At 48.5% G+C, this 14,559-nt stretch overlaps 3 protein-coding genes across 4 annotated transcripts in view; 2 read left to right on the top strand and 1 right to left on the bottom strand.

Annotated features, from left to right (window-relative positions):
• Positions 1 to 1,097: 1,097 nt before the first annotated feature.
• Positions 1,098 to 14,559, top strand: part of LOC311321655 (histone H1-like) — a gene marked incomplete at both ends in the record, with an annotated part of 105,883 nt that continues 92,421 nt past the window's right edge. Inside the window, one exon of one of the 2 annotated variants that reach the window (XM_084453656.1) lies at positions 1,098 to 1,688. In XM_084453656.1, coding sequence (XP_084309782.1) covers positions 1,098 to 1,688 — 591 coding nt within the window. Of the gene's footprint in view, positions 1,719 to 14,559 lie in introns of those variants that run through there. The other variant, XM_084453657.1, reaches the window with a different exon arrangement.
• LOC311321682 (histone H2A-like) lies at positions 3,192 to 3,578 on the bottom strand (the record flags this gene model as incomplete). The annotated part of the gene is made up of 1 exon (XM_084453687.1): positions 3,192 to 3,578. The coding sequence occupies one exon, from the start codon at positions 3,576 to 3,578 to the stop codon at positions 3,192 to 3,194; it is 387 nt and encodes a 128-aa protein (XP_084309813.1).
• Positions 3,873 to 4,283, top strand: LOC311321668 (histone H3.2; the record flags this gene model as incomplete). Its single annotated transcript, XM_084453673.1, has 1 exon — positions 3,873 to 4,283. One exon carries the CDS (start codon positions 3,873 to 3,875, stop codon positions 4,281 to 4,283), a length of 411 nt encoding a protein of 136 aa, XP_084309799.1.

Below are 14,559 nucleotides of genomic sequence, written 5' to 3' on the forward strand. Positions count from 1 at the left end.
TTGTTGGGCTATGTTTCACCTTTCTGCCCTCTGCAACCAATGTGCTTTTAGGCGATTTCATCTGGTTTGATTTGTAGGCTACTAAGAAAGGAGGTTATTGAATGAGAACAAGCTGTGGTACAATCTAAATGACGAAACCCTAGGGAGCTGAGGTCACTGCCTCAACAACAATGCACGGTCTCCAGGCAGCAATCGAAATCAGAAGTCGGTCTAACCCTAACCCTCAACCCATGTACAATGAGTCTAACTCATCGCTCCTCAAAGGGAACTACGACATAGGTGTGCTCAGAGACTCCTCCTAAACCAACCCAGGTGAGACGCAGCCGGTGCGCCTCAGGTCACTTTACTGCATAGTAAAATACCAAACGACGACATTGCGCCAGACGAGGGACGTAAACTGTAGTAGTAGTAGTAGTAGCCTAGTCTAAAAAGACCAGAGGGAGTCATTCTGCAGGGAATCCAAATGAGAGTCACCCTCTGAGAAAGGTAGCATACACACACGGACAGACACCACTTTTATAGGGACCAGGGCTCAGACCCAGTTTCAACACTGTGCTTTACGCACCCCAAAAGAGACCCTGTTTAAAAACCCCGGCACCACATCTGTGTACCCTAAATCATTTAAGTCCCTCGCCAAACAACTTTGCTCACTGGGCAACGGTTTGTGTCCAAAATCGCTTGCACTTTTAGACATTTTAGGAGTCAAATGCCAGTGGAAACCCAGTGCGCACAGCTCCATCCGAGAGATCAACGGCAATGTTTTCACACAGTCGCAACTAAACAGACGAGGCCGCCGCTACCCAAACCGCTTTATTTCGAACGGCAAATAGGTTACTCCTTGTCACATTCGCTTTAGGACTTCTGCTACACTCCATCTTTGATTTTTAGCCCTTTATTCGCCAGGAGAAAACACAAGAGGAGAACATTTTGGTAACCGGGAGCTGCAGAGTTGGGGAGCTGAGTCCACACGGTTCTCATGTCGCGTTTAAGGCCAACCCTTTGCACAGGCGAGCAGCACAACAGCACAGAGCAGCGTCAAGAGGACTCGTAGTCAGCAAAACCAACGTGTGTTACTAGAGGGCAAATTGAAACTAGACATGGCAGAAGTCGCCCCAGCCCCCGCAGCCGCCGCTCCGGCCAAGGCACCCAAGAAGAAGGCAGCAGCCAAGCCCAAGAAAGTGGGACCCAGCGTCGGCGAGCTGATCGTCACGGCTGTTTCCGCCTCCAAGGAGAGGAGCGGTGTCTCCCTGGCAGCGCTCAAGAAGGCTCTTGCTGCCGGCGGCTACGACGTGGAGAAGAACAACTCCCGCGTCAAGATTGCCGTCAAGAGCCTCGTCACCAAGGGCACTTTGGTACAGACCAAAGGAACTGGCGCCTCCGGTTCTTTCAAGATCAACAAGGCCGCCGAGGTGAAGACAAAAAAGCCAGCTAAGAAGACCCCCGCCCCGAAGGCCAAAAAAGTAGTCGCCAAGAAGCCCGCTGCGGCCAAGAAGCCCAAAAAGGCTGTGGCTAAGAAGCCTGCAGCCGCAAAAAAATCGCCCAAGAAAGCCAAGAAGCCAGTAGCGGCTAAGAAGGCCCCAGCCAAGAGCCCCAAAAAGGCTAAGAAACCCGCGACACCCAAGAAAGCCCCAGCTAAGAGCCCCAAGAAGGCCGTCAAGCCCAAAGCTGCCAAGCCCAGGGCTGCCAAGGCGAAGAAGGCAGCCCCCAAGAAGAAGTAAACGTCCTGTTTTCGTCCTCTACATAACAAAGGCTCTTTTAAGAGCCACCCACCCCTCTCCATAAAAGCATATCCATGTATGGGTACCTTATTCATGCGGGTGCGCGTTTTATGCACGCTGATGTTTCATTGTAATGAACTTCCACAGCACAGGCTTGGGATGTCAACTCTAGGACTAAATTGTTGAGGCTTTGGATCAGATCAACACTAGGCTAGTTTATGAACATCGTCATTCTGGCGCCCAAAATTAGCAGAGTTAGTGTGAGAGCTGGGGACAAGCGCTGACCGTGGGCTCGTTCGTAAGGATCAGGACTTGCTGTGGCCTCTGGCTAAATTTCGACCGACTTGCCTCCAGCCACAGCCATTTTATCATTTGAACAGCCGCTTCACTTACGGTCTCATATTTAAAGAAGAGACAGTTATGATCTCATATTTAAAGAAGAGACAGTTATGACTACGGTCTCATATTTAAAGAAGAGACAGTTATGATCTCATATTTAAAGAAGAGACAGTTATGACTATGTGGTACGTCCACTGGCCATACTTACTACTTCAATCATGACACACACTTCATTCAAATCACAAATTATAAAAGGCTTTTTGAAAAACCTCCATAGACCCCCATGCATTCTCTCTGTTTGCCCTCTGAGGGTAATGTAAGTGGCAGTAGATCAAGGCATAAGCTGTCTTTCGCCATGTGCCCATACTAATTTCGCTTGTATTTGTCTATATAGCAACAGGTTGAACTAAAACAGGACTAGTGTCTGACCGTGTAGCTCCTGGTGCTCATGCAATTGGGTCATTTAGCAGGCACTTATCAAAAGCGACTTACAACGTTGAGCTACAGTGTGGTGGCACACCGGTAGGTAAGATTATTTTTATTTTTTTAGTTGCAGATCATGCTGCGCATAAGACCTGGTGAAGGACGGAGTAGGATAGTATTAGTAGTAGGCTACAGGTAGTAAGCAGTCTGTTGGGGCTGATGGGATCATTCAGAGCTGCTGCTCTTTTCTGCCTTTCTATTTCGGACAGGACGGAAAGTCAATGGAGGTCTATTTGGTAGGGAGGATCAACAGGCATGACAAATCAAACATTACTTGACGTGAATTGTTCCCTTTATGGTAGCGCACTTAATACACAAAACGCAACACAATGCGATTCAATCCAAAACACAGATCAAACAGCCCAGTGATCAAGAAAACTATATGCCGGTAATAACACTGACAATTGTAGGCAGCATGCAGTTGATGGCACATTATTAAAACAATCCCGAGACGTTTCTGAATCCTCGTGACAAACCCTTAAGAGAAATAACATGGGTTTACTTGGAGGATTGGCCACGTTGTAGGTCTTAGTAGGCCAAGTCTTAAAAACTTGGTATGAAAATACATATTGCGCTTTCTTTAAGGAGTGAAGTGGGTGGCTCTTAAAAGAGCCTTTGGGGATGTTGGGAAACTGAAGTTCAGTAACGACTTTACTTGGCTTTGACAGCCTTCTCGGTCTTCTTGGGGAGAAGCACTGCCTGGATGTTGGGCAGCACGCCGCCCTGGGCGATCGTCACGCCTCCGAGAAGTTTGTTGAGCTCCTCGTCGTTGCGGACAGCCAGCTGGAGGTGACGGGGGATGATACGAGTCTTCTTGTTGTCGCGGGCAGCGTTGCCGGCCAACTCCAGAATTTCAGCAGTCAGGTACTCGAGCACAGCGGCCAGGTAGACCGGTGCACCGGCTCCGACACGCTGGGCATAGTTGCCCTTACGAAGAAGTCTGTGAACACGACCCACTGGGAACTGGAGACCGGCGCGAGATGATCGGGTCTTGGCCTTAGCCCTGGCTTTGCCTCCTGTTTTCCCCCTTCCGCTCATTTTCAGTATCAAAGTAGTTCAGAAACTGAGTGGTGTGATACTACGGCGGTCGGATTTTTATAACTTGCGTAAAGTGGCGCTCTTTTGCTTTTGTCGCCTTATCCAATCCCAGTCTCCGTGTTAATGGCCAATGGGGAGAAGGAGACGATAGCCAGCCAATGAAGTCACCCAGAGAGGCCGTCCAATCAGCGCACGGCAGCGGACGTTATATAAATGGCACATTACCTTCTGTAAAACTACAAGACTCTTCGTCGAAAGTTATAACTTCTACTCGCGCAGAAGAAAGCTGAGATCATGGCCAGAACCAAGCAGACCGCCCGAAAATCCACCGGTGGCAAAGCCCCGAGGAAGCAGCTCGCCACCAAGGCGGCTCGTAAGAGCGCACCCGCCACCGGCGGTGTGAAGAAGCCCCATCGTTACAGGCCCGGCACAGTAGCCCTGAGAGAGATCCGTCGTTATCAGAAGTCAACCGAGCTGTTGATTCGTAAGTTGCCCTTCCAGCGCCTGGTGAGGGAAATCGCTCAGGACTTCAAGACCGACTTGCGCTTCCAGAGCTCTGCTGTTATGGCCCTGCAGGAGGCCAGCGAGGCGTACCTGGTCGGCCTCTTCGAGGACACCAACCTGTGCGCCATTCACGCCAAGAGGGTGACCATCATGCCCAAGGACATCCAGTTGGCCCGCCGCATTCGCGGAGAACGCGCCTAAATTGGTCTGAGTTGCTTTATCATTTCAACATCCCCCAAAGGCTCTTTTAAGAGCCACCTCATTATCTCTAATGATAAAGCCAATGTGTTCCTATTGTTACCTGCACAGTCTAGTGTGTCCTAATAGGAGTAGGTTGGACTGCTAGTTCTACTACACTGTCCATTCACCACCGTCATGACATCCACGTATACAATGCAATTATTTTTGTACATTGACTTTACGCCCAGCCATGCATTTTAGCCTGTACCGCCTTTTTTGACACCCACGAAGAGAACTTGGAACGGAATGAAAGTCAGACTTTAGTCCCTTCCAGCATTTGATTACAGCCTCAGAGAGTATGAACATAGTTTCAAAATGGTTTATTCAAACACTAGTAACATGCTTTGTTTAGCGTATGAGGTGGTTTAAACAAGTGAATAGCCGTTCAATCTATTTTAACGTGATGGGAAATCCACAGCAAAGTGAGATTAAGGTTGTTTTTTTGTCTTGTTTCTTTTTCCTCCTGCGTTGTGGTATGTTACAGGTGGACTATTTAAGTGTATCATACCTAAACAATACCACAAAGCGGGGAAAAACAAAGTCACAACAAGCAACAAAAAAGCCTTTTAGCTCCCTCTAGTGGCTATAGTTATAAATTACATTCTGGTACAGATATGGATTTCCATCAACTCTATATCTTTTGACTGGTACCTGTCTTTTGGCAACCCCTATGTCTTCTCATTTGGATAGTTGAGAACAGATTGTAGCACAGCTAAGACAGACCTCCATCCTGTCAGTCACAGTGTGAGATAGTACTGTATCCCTCCACGGTTCCCTCAGGTCAAATGGGAGCTGAAGGAGGTGGATGTTGATGGTCCCCAGTCCCCAGCCCAGTAGGTTCAGCTGCAGCACCACAACACCAGTGGCACACACATTTTTAATCCATACATACAGTTCACCTGTGTATTTACATGGAACCCATATATTGTATTGCATATTATATCGACCTAAACCTATTTCATATCGCTTGAATGTGGCTGTTGTAACAGTGCAATTTCCCCTCTGGAATTAATGAAGTACCTGCCTGCCCTGAAAATGGACTTCTGTTAAATCAGTTGTCTCTGCAGTACCCCTGTACAGGGGTCCGAGTCCTGCCCTCCTGTAACAGGAACTTACCAGCCCAGCGACTTCTCGTTCGTGTGGGTTTCTAATAGATAGTTTAGGCAGGTGAGAAGAAGATTTGTCTATAGCTTCTAACAGTCTTTCCCAGAGCCCACCCTGCCTACGCTCCAGCAGCACCCCCTATGACCTGAGAGGGGGGATACAGAACAGGAGCCAAATCAGGTTCACCACTGCTCTTCTCTAAAGGAGATGTCTGTTGACGTGGTTGCTAGAATTAGGTTTTAGCAGCTAGTATACTTCAGCTACAAGGGTGTGTCGTTTACAAACCAGGGCAACCTATAAGAATAACAATGTGTGCATCACCTAAAATTTCACATCACCTAACATTTCACATCAATCAATCAATCAATCAAAGCTTTATTTGTATAGCGCATTTCATACCCAGAGGCAACACAATGCGCTTTACAGAGAACAAGGGAGGTGGGCATACGACCCACTCTCTACATATTCCAGAGGGAAGCAAAAAAACAGTAATCACCCGGGGGCCAGATAAGTGAGCTGTAAAAATTCTTCCCTGACCCCTCTCAACAAGGCGATCGAGCAAGCTCCAGGAGTATGTTTGTCTACCGGCTAAGAACATTTATAGAGCAATACATTACATTAAATTACATTTCAGAGTAAGAGAGGCTAAAAAGCATCATAGGAGAGAGGACATTCTACGGACATGCTACGACATCCACAGCAGACACGGGGGTATCTATCGGACTCCGGGAGGTCTGCTGGTGACAGTGGGGCATCCACTGGACCTGGTTAGAAGATAGGAGGGAGAGAGAGAGGCACTAGGGAGAGGGAAGGCAGAACAGGGTTAGTAGCACATAGAGCCATACAGACCACACAGATATTGAAACAGGTAACCTGGGGTAAGCTCCTGGATTATATTTGTCTAATGGCTAAGAACATTTAAAGAACAATCAATCAATCAATCAATCAAAGCTTTATTTATATAGCGCATTTCATACCCAGAGGCAACACAATGCGCTTTACAGAGAACAAGGGAGGTGGGCAGACATCCCACCCCTACATATTCCAGAGGGAAGCAAAAAAACAGTAATCACCCGGGGGCCAGATAAGTGAGCTGTAAAAATTATTCCCTGACCCCTCTCAACGAGGCGATCGAGCAAGCTCCTGGAGTATGTATGTCTACCGGCTAAGAACATTTACAGAGCAATAAATAACATTAAATTACATTTTCAGAGTAAGAGAGGCTAATAACATCATAGGAGAGACATGGCAAACATTGGTGTATATCTGTGTGTGCATAAATGTGCCTGGGCCCAGATAGAGGCAGGGTCAGGGGTAGGATCGGGGTAGGAAAAGGATACGGACCCGGGTTAGGGTGAGGGGAAGGGGATCTGAGCCCAGGACTGGTGTCTGTCAGTGTGTGTGTGAGTGTGCCTGGGTCCAGGTAGAGGCAGGGGTCAGGGGTAGGGTGGGGGTAGAAAGAGGATACGGACCCGGGTTAGGGTGAGGGGAAGGGGGTACTGGACCCAGGCCTAAGGCCGGAAGTGGACTGTTGTATGTCTGTGTGTGCGTGTGTGTGTGTTAACTAATTTGCTACGACATCTGCAGCAGACACAGGTAAATTACACACACAATAAATTACATTAAATTAAATTTTCAGAGCAAGAAAGTCTAAGAGCATCAGGTCCAGGCCTAAGCCGGATGTGGACTGATGTGTGTCTGTGTGTAGGTGTGTGTGTGTGTGTGTGTGTGTGTGTGAGTGTGTTTGTACTAAATACTACGACATCCACAGCTCCACAGCTGACACTGGACCTGGTTAGAGGATAGGAGGGAGAGAGAGAGGCGCTAGGGGAGGCAGAAAATGGTTAGTAGCACACTGAGCCATTGAAGCAACACAGCTGTCAGAACAGAACAAGCCTGTTTCAGGGTAACCAGCTTCTGTACACTACTTGATATAAATAGTGCATAGAAGGATAAATACCAATGTATACAGAGGATTCACAGGTAGGTTTGAGGCTGCCTTTCTGTGTCTCAAGGTCCTAGCTAGTGATTGTAGGCTAGGTCGAAAAGGTACGTCTTGAGGTCTCGCTTGAAGACCTCCGTTGACATAAACAAAGTACCATAGATAATGATGAGATACTTTTACTTTTTATAATGCTCAATAAATGATTTATTTTGAATAGAAGCTCCATTTCTAGAGGCAGATTCATGCAATATGTAGGGTATTAACAAATTACATCAATCACAATCACACAACAAATGGCAACATGGTTGGAGAGATTCTATAAAGATGGCCTATCATACCCTATATGGACAAAAGCTGTTATAGCTGCAAACGGGGGACCAACTCCTTATAAATGCCTATGAATTTAGAAAGGGATGTCATAAAACCTCCTCTAAGTGTAATGTGTAGACATCCCAATACTTTTGTCCATATAGTGTATATAAAAAAAAAACTATCAGTGCTGCTTACCTACAGGACCAAACACCTCATGTGAGAGATATTGTGGCGACATGATCAATCAAGCAATCAATCAATCAATCAATCAAAGCTTTCTTTGTATGGCGTATTTCATACACAGAGGCAACACAATGCGCTTTATAGAGAACAAGGGAGGTGGGCATAGGCCCCACCACTACATATTCCAGAGGGAAGAAGAAAAAAAAACAGTATCACCCGGGAGAGAAAAATGAGCTGTAAAAATTATTCCCTGACCCCTCTCAACAAGATGATCAAGCAAGCTCCTGGAGTATGTTTGTCCAACTGTTAAAAACATTTATAGAGCAATAAATTACATTAAATTACATTTTCAGAGCAAAAGGGGTTAAAAAGAGCATAGGAGAGACATGGTAAACACTGGTGTATGTCTGTGTGAGCGTGAGTGTGCCTGGGTCCAGGTAGAGGCAGGGGTCGGGGGTAGGGTGGGGGTGGGAAAAGGATACGGACCCGGGTTAGGGTGAGGGGAAGGGGGACTGGGCCCCAAGTCCAGGCCTAAAGCCGTAAGTGGACTGGTGTATGTCTGTGTGTACGTGTGTGTGTGTGTGTGTGTGTGTGTGTTACCTAAATGCTACTCACTTTACCGAGACCAATGGGAGAGTGGGCATAGTTCCCACCCCTACATATGCCAGAGGGAAGCAACAAAACAAAAAAAACAGTTTCACCCGGGGGCCAGAAAAGTGAGCCGTAACAATTATTCCCTGACCTCTCTCAACGAGACGATCGAGCAAACTCCTGGAAAATGTTTGTCTATTGAACTTATACAGAGCAGTAAACATGGGCTAGATACTTCATAAGAGAGACATGACTAACAGGAGAGTGCACAAATAGTTACAGAGAAGTTGCCTACATGGTAGGCCATTATGTGTTAGCTATCACTGTAGTCTATAATATGATATTTGAGTGAATCATATAACAAAGCACAATAAGCACTTAGCATAACAGGCTCATAGAGAATGCTGCAAGGCAGAGGTGGGGAAACAGAAAGCGGAGAGCCAAGGGTAAAACATGGGTAGGGTTGGGTGGGTAGGGACAGCTGACGACACAGTGTGGGAAGGAGGAGCCAGTGGTCCGGTTCCAGTTCCTGCTTGGTTGTTGCCTACTCACCTTCCCGTATCCTGTATCACCTGCACCTCATCCCTCATTACCCTTAGCATTAAAGGAGTAGTAAAGGGAAAAATCATGTTTAGCCCTGTTTCAAGGTTACTTATGATCATATACAATGGTTCAGATGAAAAAGTTGAGAAAACTAGCACGTTTGAGAAAGTGATGATTGCTCTACCACCGTTTTGGTCAGACAATGGATGTGGGTGGGCACCGTGAAAAATCATTCAAAAAACATGTTAAACTCTCAATTTCAAAGACAGCCAAATGGTCGGGCTGGAGAGGGATATTTCTCAGGGAACCCCGCCCCTCGAGCACTCGCTGGCATCCCACCTGGTCCCGGGGGCCTCATGGGCGTCCAGCAGGACAGCGCAGCTACCTGGGGCCAAGGCGACACAATGAGTTTAACATGTTTTTGAATGATTTTTAAAGTTGCCCACCCACATCCATTGTATGACCTAAACGGTGGTAGAGCAATTATCAGACTTTCTCAAAAGTGCTAGTTTTGTCAATGTTTTGATCTGAACCATTGTATATGATCATAAGTAACCTTAAAACAGGGCTAAACATGCATTTTCCCTTTACTACTCCTTTAAAAAAAATAATCTGGCTCAAAGTGGGCTAAGCTAAACCGGCTATATCTGGTATATGTTTAGCCTAGACTTCTATTACACGTATTTTGCTTGCTGGGCAGCGTGAGTCACATCTGCTTTAGCAGGAAAAGACTGCGGCTCGAGCCGGTCTTTCAGCTGCAGCAAGACCTGCCGTGGTCAATTCTGACTCTTTCACAGAAGACCCAGCGGCTCTAGCCGAGAACATTACAGTAGCTGAAACAGGAGGAGATGCGGACTGTACATGACAACCAGGATAACGTTGCATTGTGTTTGCTTTATGGGCAGTGGGTGATGTGCCTACACCCCCCCCCCGGGGCGGCTGTAGCTCAGGAGGTAGAGCGGGTCGTACAATGATCATCGGACATGTCGAAGTGTCCTTGGGCAAAGTGAACACTGAACAGCAAATTGCTCCCAATGAGCAGGCTAGCACCTTGCATAGCAGCTGCCGCCATTGGTGTGTGAATGTGTGTGTGAGTGGGTGAATGAGAGGCCATTGTAAAGCGCTTTGGATATAAGTGCAGTCCATTTACCATTTACCATTACCATTTACTTCATTCCTCAACAGGGAAACTTGCTCACCACCGCTCTTAACACTGCGTGGTGTGGGCACACCACCACCATCAATAGGTGCGTCTCTTCTTAACCCAAGCCGGAAGCGGAGCGGTGGGCGCGCTTGAAGACGCCGGTCTGGTCCCGGCACCCTGGGCGGGGTAGGCAGGGGGAGGTCGCGGGGGAGGAGCCGCGCGCGCAGTCCAGGAGCCCGGGCGAGCCGGTCCATGGGCCGTAGCGGGGCGGGACCCCGTGGCAGGTTGTTTAACCTTGATGTGCCGGCACACTGCGCTCCCCCGGAGCAGCGAGGTGGCGAGCGAGGAGGAGCCGGTCCTGCTCCTGGCTGCGACACTGCTCCAGGATGTTAGACATAGCCGCCCCAAACAACCCCTCCCTACTGACCGGTGAGTTGAGGAGGATACCTTTGTTTTCCTCGCGCAGACGAGTCAGGGAGAGCCATAGGTGGCGCTGCTGCACCACCGACATGGCCATCACTCCACCCAGACAGGAGGCAGAGACTCTCACAAGCTGAGCAACGGCTCCGGCGGCTTCGGCCATCTCCGCTCTCCTGTCTTCATCCATAGAGGGGGGGGTTTGCTCCATAGCCAGCTGGCCGATGTAAATGGCCAGCATAGCAATAGAGGAGGAGGCAGCCACGGCCTGCGCGGCCAGCGAAAAACGCAGGGTTGTCTTGTCCTTGACGTCCAGTATGCTTCCTGGCCGAGCCCCAGGCGGAGGAACCAGGCACCAGGACCACTGCGATGTCGGGTTCCAGGGGAGGAGAGATGATAGCTGCTACAGCAGTCCAGCCGGTTACCCTCGTTAGCTCTGCTGAACTGGTGAAGCGGACATCTGATCGCCAACGGCCGCTCCCATTCAGCCTCGACGAACGCCTCCAGGTTGGGCATAGCCGGCAGGAGACGAGAAGCAGGCTGGGAGGGACGCCCGTAGCAGATGGAGCTCCACAGGGGGAGCCCCGTAGTCGCAGCAGCCTCCAGTACGGGGATGCCAAGGTGATGCGTGGCTCTACCCAGCAACCAGGGCAGGTCGCGGTCGAAGGAACCCTGCCCCGGGAAGGAGGAGCCACTAGCCATAGTGGCTTCTGAGGCAGAGAGACCCTTGTCTGCCTCGGAGAGCTCTTCCTCATCATCAGGCGGGAGGGAGAGCATCGGGGTTGTCGGTTGTTGCGGGGGCACGCCGATGTCCTCGCCGTCGACCGCGCCGACCAGCTGGGCCAAAACTTCAGTCTCCAGCGTCGGCGGAGCGAAGAAATGTGACGAAAAGGAAGCAGACAAATTAATGCTATCCTAAACGAGAATGGGGAAGTAATCACAGATGAATCTAAGATGAGACAGACCGTCAAATAAATCTTTGATTAGATGTATGACGAACTCCCCTTCGAGGAATCGGCTACAAAAGACTTCTTGACATCTGCGGATTTATGTAAATGTGAAGATCCCACCTCACTCACTGATGAAATAAAAGCAGATGAAATTCAACAGGTACTTAAACAACTGAATAAGCAACGTGCGCCTGGAAAAGATGGCCTGCCGGCAGACCTATATCAGGAAATTAGTTACGAGGTCTCCCCACTGCTGGTCCGGGCCTTCAACGAAGGAATCAAACAGGGCCTCCTTTATGAGTCCTTCTATAAAGGAGTAATTACTCTATTATATAAAAAAGGAGACGAAAGAAATATCAACAACTGGAGGCACTTACTTTAACTAACACTGATTACAAGATCTATGCAAAGCTTTACCTAGGTAATGATGAACCGGCTTCAAAGCTGCCTGGACGCATTAATAGAAAAAGAACAAACCTGTGCAGTTAAAGGCAGATTAATGTGGGAAGAACTTGGCCCCCCTCAGTGCATCAAAACTTTCATCTATCCGAGGTAACGGAAATGCATCACGTTTGGACTTAGAGTTCAGTCTCCTGTAGTCGACACACAACCGTAGACTACCATCAGCCTTGCGCACAAGTACTACAGGGGATGCGTAGGCGCTTGCACTCTCTTGAATGACACCCTTTCTTAAAAGCTCGGCGATGTGCTCCTTTACCTCACTATACTGTGTAGGTGGAATTCGCCTGTAAGGTTGGGTCACTGGTTTGTCATCACTAGGATGTATTTCATGCTGTACGTTGTCCGCGTAACCTAAATCCTCATCCTCTGACGCAAAGACGGTAGAGTATTTCTCCAGCATCACTCTTAGCTTGGCCTGCTGTTCAGGGCTCCCTCCTATCTTGACATTCTCAAACATGGACGGTGTGTTCAATGGCTGGCCTGTGTGGGTATCGACTGTGACCTCCTCAGTGTCTGCTGAGATTCTCTGAAACTTGACCTCACAGCGCCCATCGTTTTCCATGCTCTTTACGCTGGACAGCACTCCCAGCCTAGTCCTAGGCTGTAACCACACATCTTCCTGAGAGAGATTCATAACTTGAACTGGAAAGACCTGACTGTCAGTGAACACTAGCATAGGCACAACTACTAGGCCACCCGGCAACGGTATGTTCACTGGCTCTAGCAGTAGCGCAGGTCCCCCATATTTTTCAGTCCTACTCCCCCTGGCCATTACTGTTGCGATAGATGAGGCTGGTATATGGACAATATCCTTCCCTGAGACTCTGGCAAAAGTTGCCCGCTCAGTCATACTGGCTGTCTGCAACTGTTGGAAAGCCTCTCTCCATCCTGAATCAAGCTGTCCACCTAAGGTGGTGTCAAACTCTGTCTGTGCTAACTGTCTAAACCTCTTGACAATGTTCATGCCCACCAGCCCAGGGAAAGGGGAGGAGTTCAGTTCATCCTTAACGATCAAGAACCCACACTCTGGTATGGTCATCTCCATGGTCTCTACATCCAGTTCTACATAGCCTAGGTAAGGGATGTCTAATTTGTTGGCTGCCGTTATCTTTAACCACTCAGATGTAGGTTCGATGTCCTCATCTTTTCCATACAAATGATGCCTAAAGAAGCTCTCTGTGATCGTACTTACATTACTGCCTGTGTCTAGTATGCATGATGCTGGTACACCTTCAATCCTTAAGTCTTCTACAGGGCACTTTCCAACTGCATGTTCAAGTATCCTACTTCTGTAAGGGATGTCTCTATATGAGCCAGTAAGTTTCTCTCGAAGGGCTTGGCTCTTAGCATCCGAGGGCATCAGTTTTCCTGGACCGCAGATGACGGGACGGTCACACTGTCTCGACCCCGAGTTTGAGTACACTTCCTGGCTATGTGTCCCACCCCATTGCACCTTAGACATATGGGCTGCCCATCCTCAGTGTACCTTGGCTGCCTTCTAGGCCTGTTAGTTGCTGCTGTCAGTTCTCTAATTGCTTTAGTTAGCTCTGAAGTGGTTTGGTCTTGTTCAGCCAACCGTTTGTCTTGCTGTGCAACCACCTTTAGGACATGGTCTAAAGTAGCTGGCTGATCACTGGCAGAGATGGCTGCACACTGTGGCTCACAGGTTACTTCTGACTGAACTTGTCGGCTTTTTACCACTCTAGGGCCGTGGGACCTATCGTCCTCCACCGACCACATGTTTGCCTTCTTACGAACATCAAGGAGGTTTGACTCAGGTTTGTCTCTGATAAACTTGCGGAGCTCCCGCTTAAGGTTTGCATCCCTCAAACCCTCAACAAACTGATCTCTGAGGACTACTTTATCATTGGATACAGCATCCTGTGACTGCTGGGTTACAGAGGTTAGGATCTGGGAAAGCGCATGGGAGTAATCCCGGAGATTCTCACCTTCTAGCTGCCTACGTTGGTAAAAGGTCTACAGGAGTTGTGTAGCGCTGCGTTTCTCCCCAAATGCCTCACGCAAGAAAGTGAAAAGATCACTAGGTGGCCTAGGCCTAGACCCATCTCCCATACACAGTCGGACCTCTTCTAGAGCAGGACCTCTTAGGAGGGAGAGGAGGAAGTCAGACTTCTCTTCGCTAGACTGTTCTCTGGTCCTGAGGACCCTTTCCACTTCCTCAATGAATTCCCCCACTGACCTCCCATCCTTACTGATATCCCCAGTAACAATTTGGATTTGCCTTTCTCTTGGTACACAGATGTATTGTTGGGAACTATTTCCCCTGTTGGCACTACTTGCCCTCGTTTCATCTCTCCATCTGTTAAGCTCCCTGATCTGGTGCCGCAGCTCCTCCATTGTGTCCCCATCACCACCTGCGGCGGCCCCATTATTTTCACCATTATCATTTTCTACCACTGACATTGTTACAGTTATAGGTGATAACTACTATGATACTCAGTCCCATACACCACACCAGTCTCAAGGATATAAAACAGTCTCTTGATGATGTAAGCTCTGCTGGGACTTGCTTGGAGATATAGATGACACAGTCTCTTGATGACTTTGTAACAGGAACCACCAAGG

Source organism: Borostomias antarcticus (assembly GCF_949987555.1).
Source record: "Borostomias antarcticus genome assembly, chromosome: 19".
Classification (NCBI taxonomy): Eukaryota; Metazoa; Chordata; class Actinopteri; order Stomiiformes; family Stomiidae; genus Borostomias; species Borostomias antarcticus.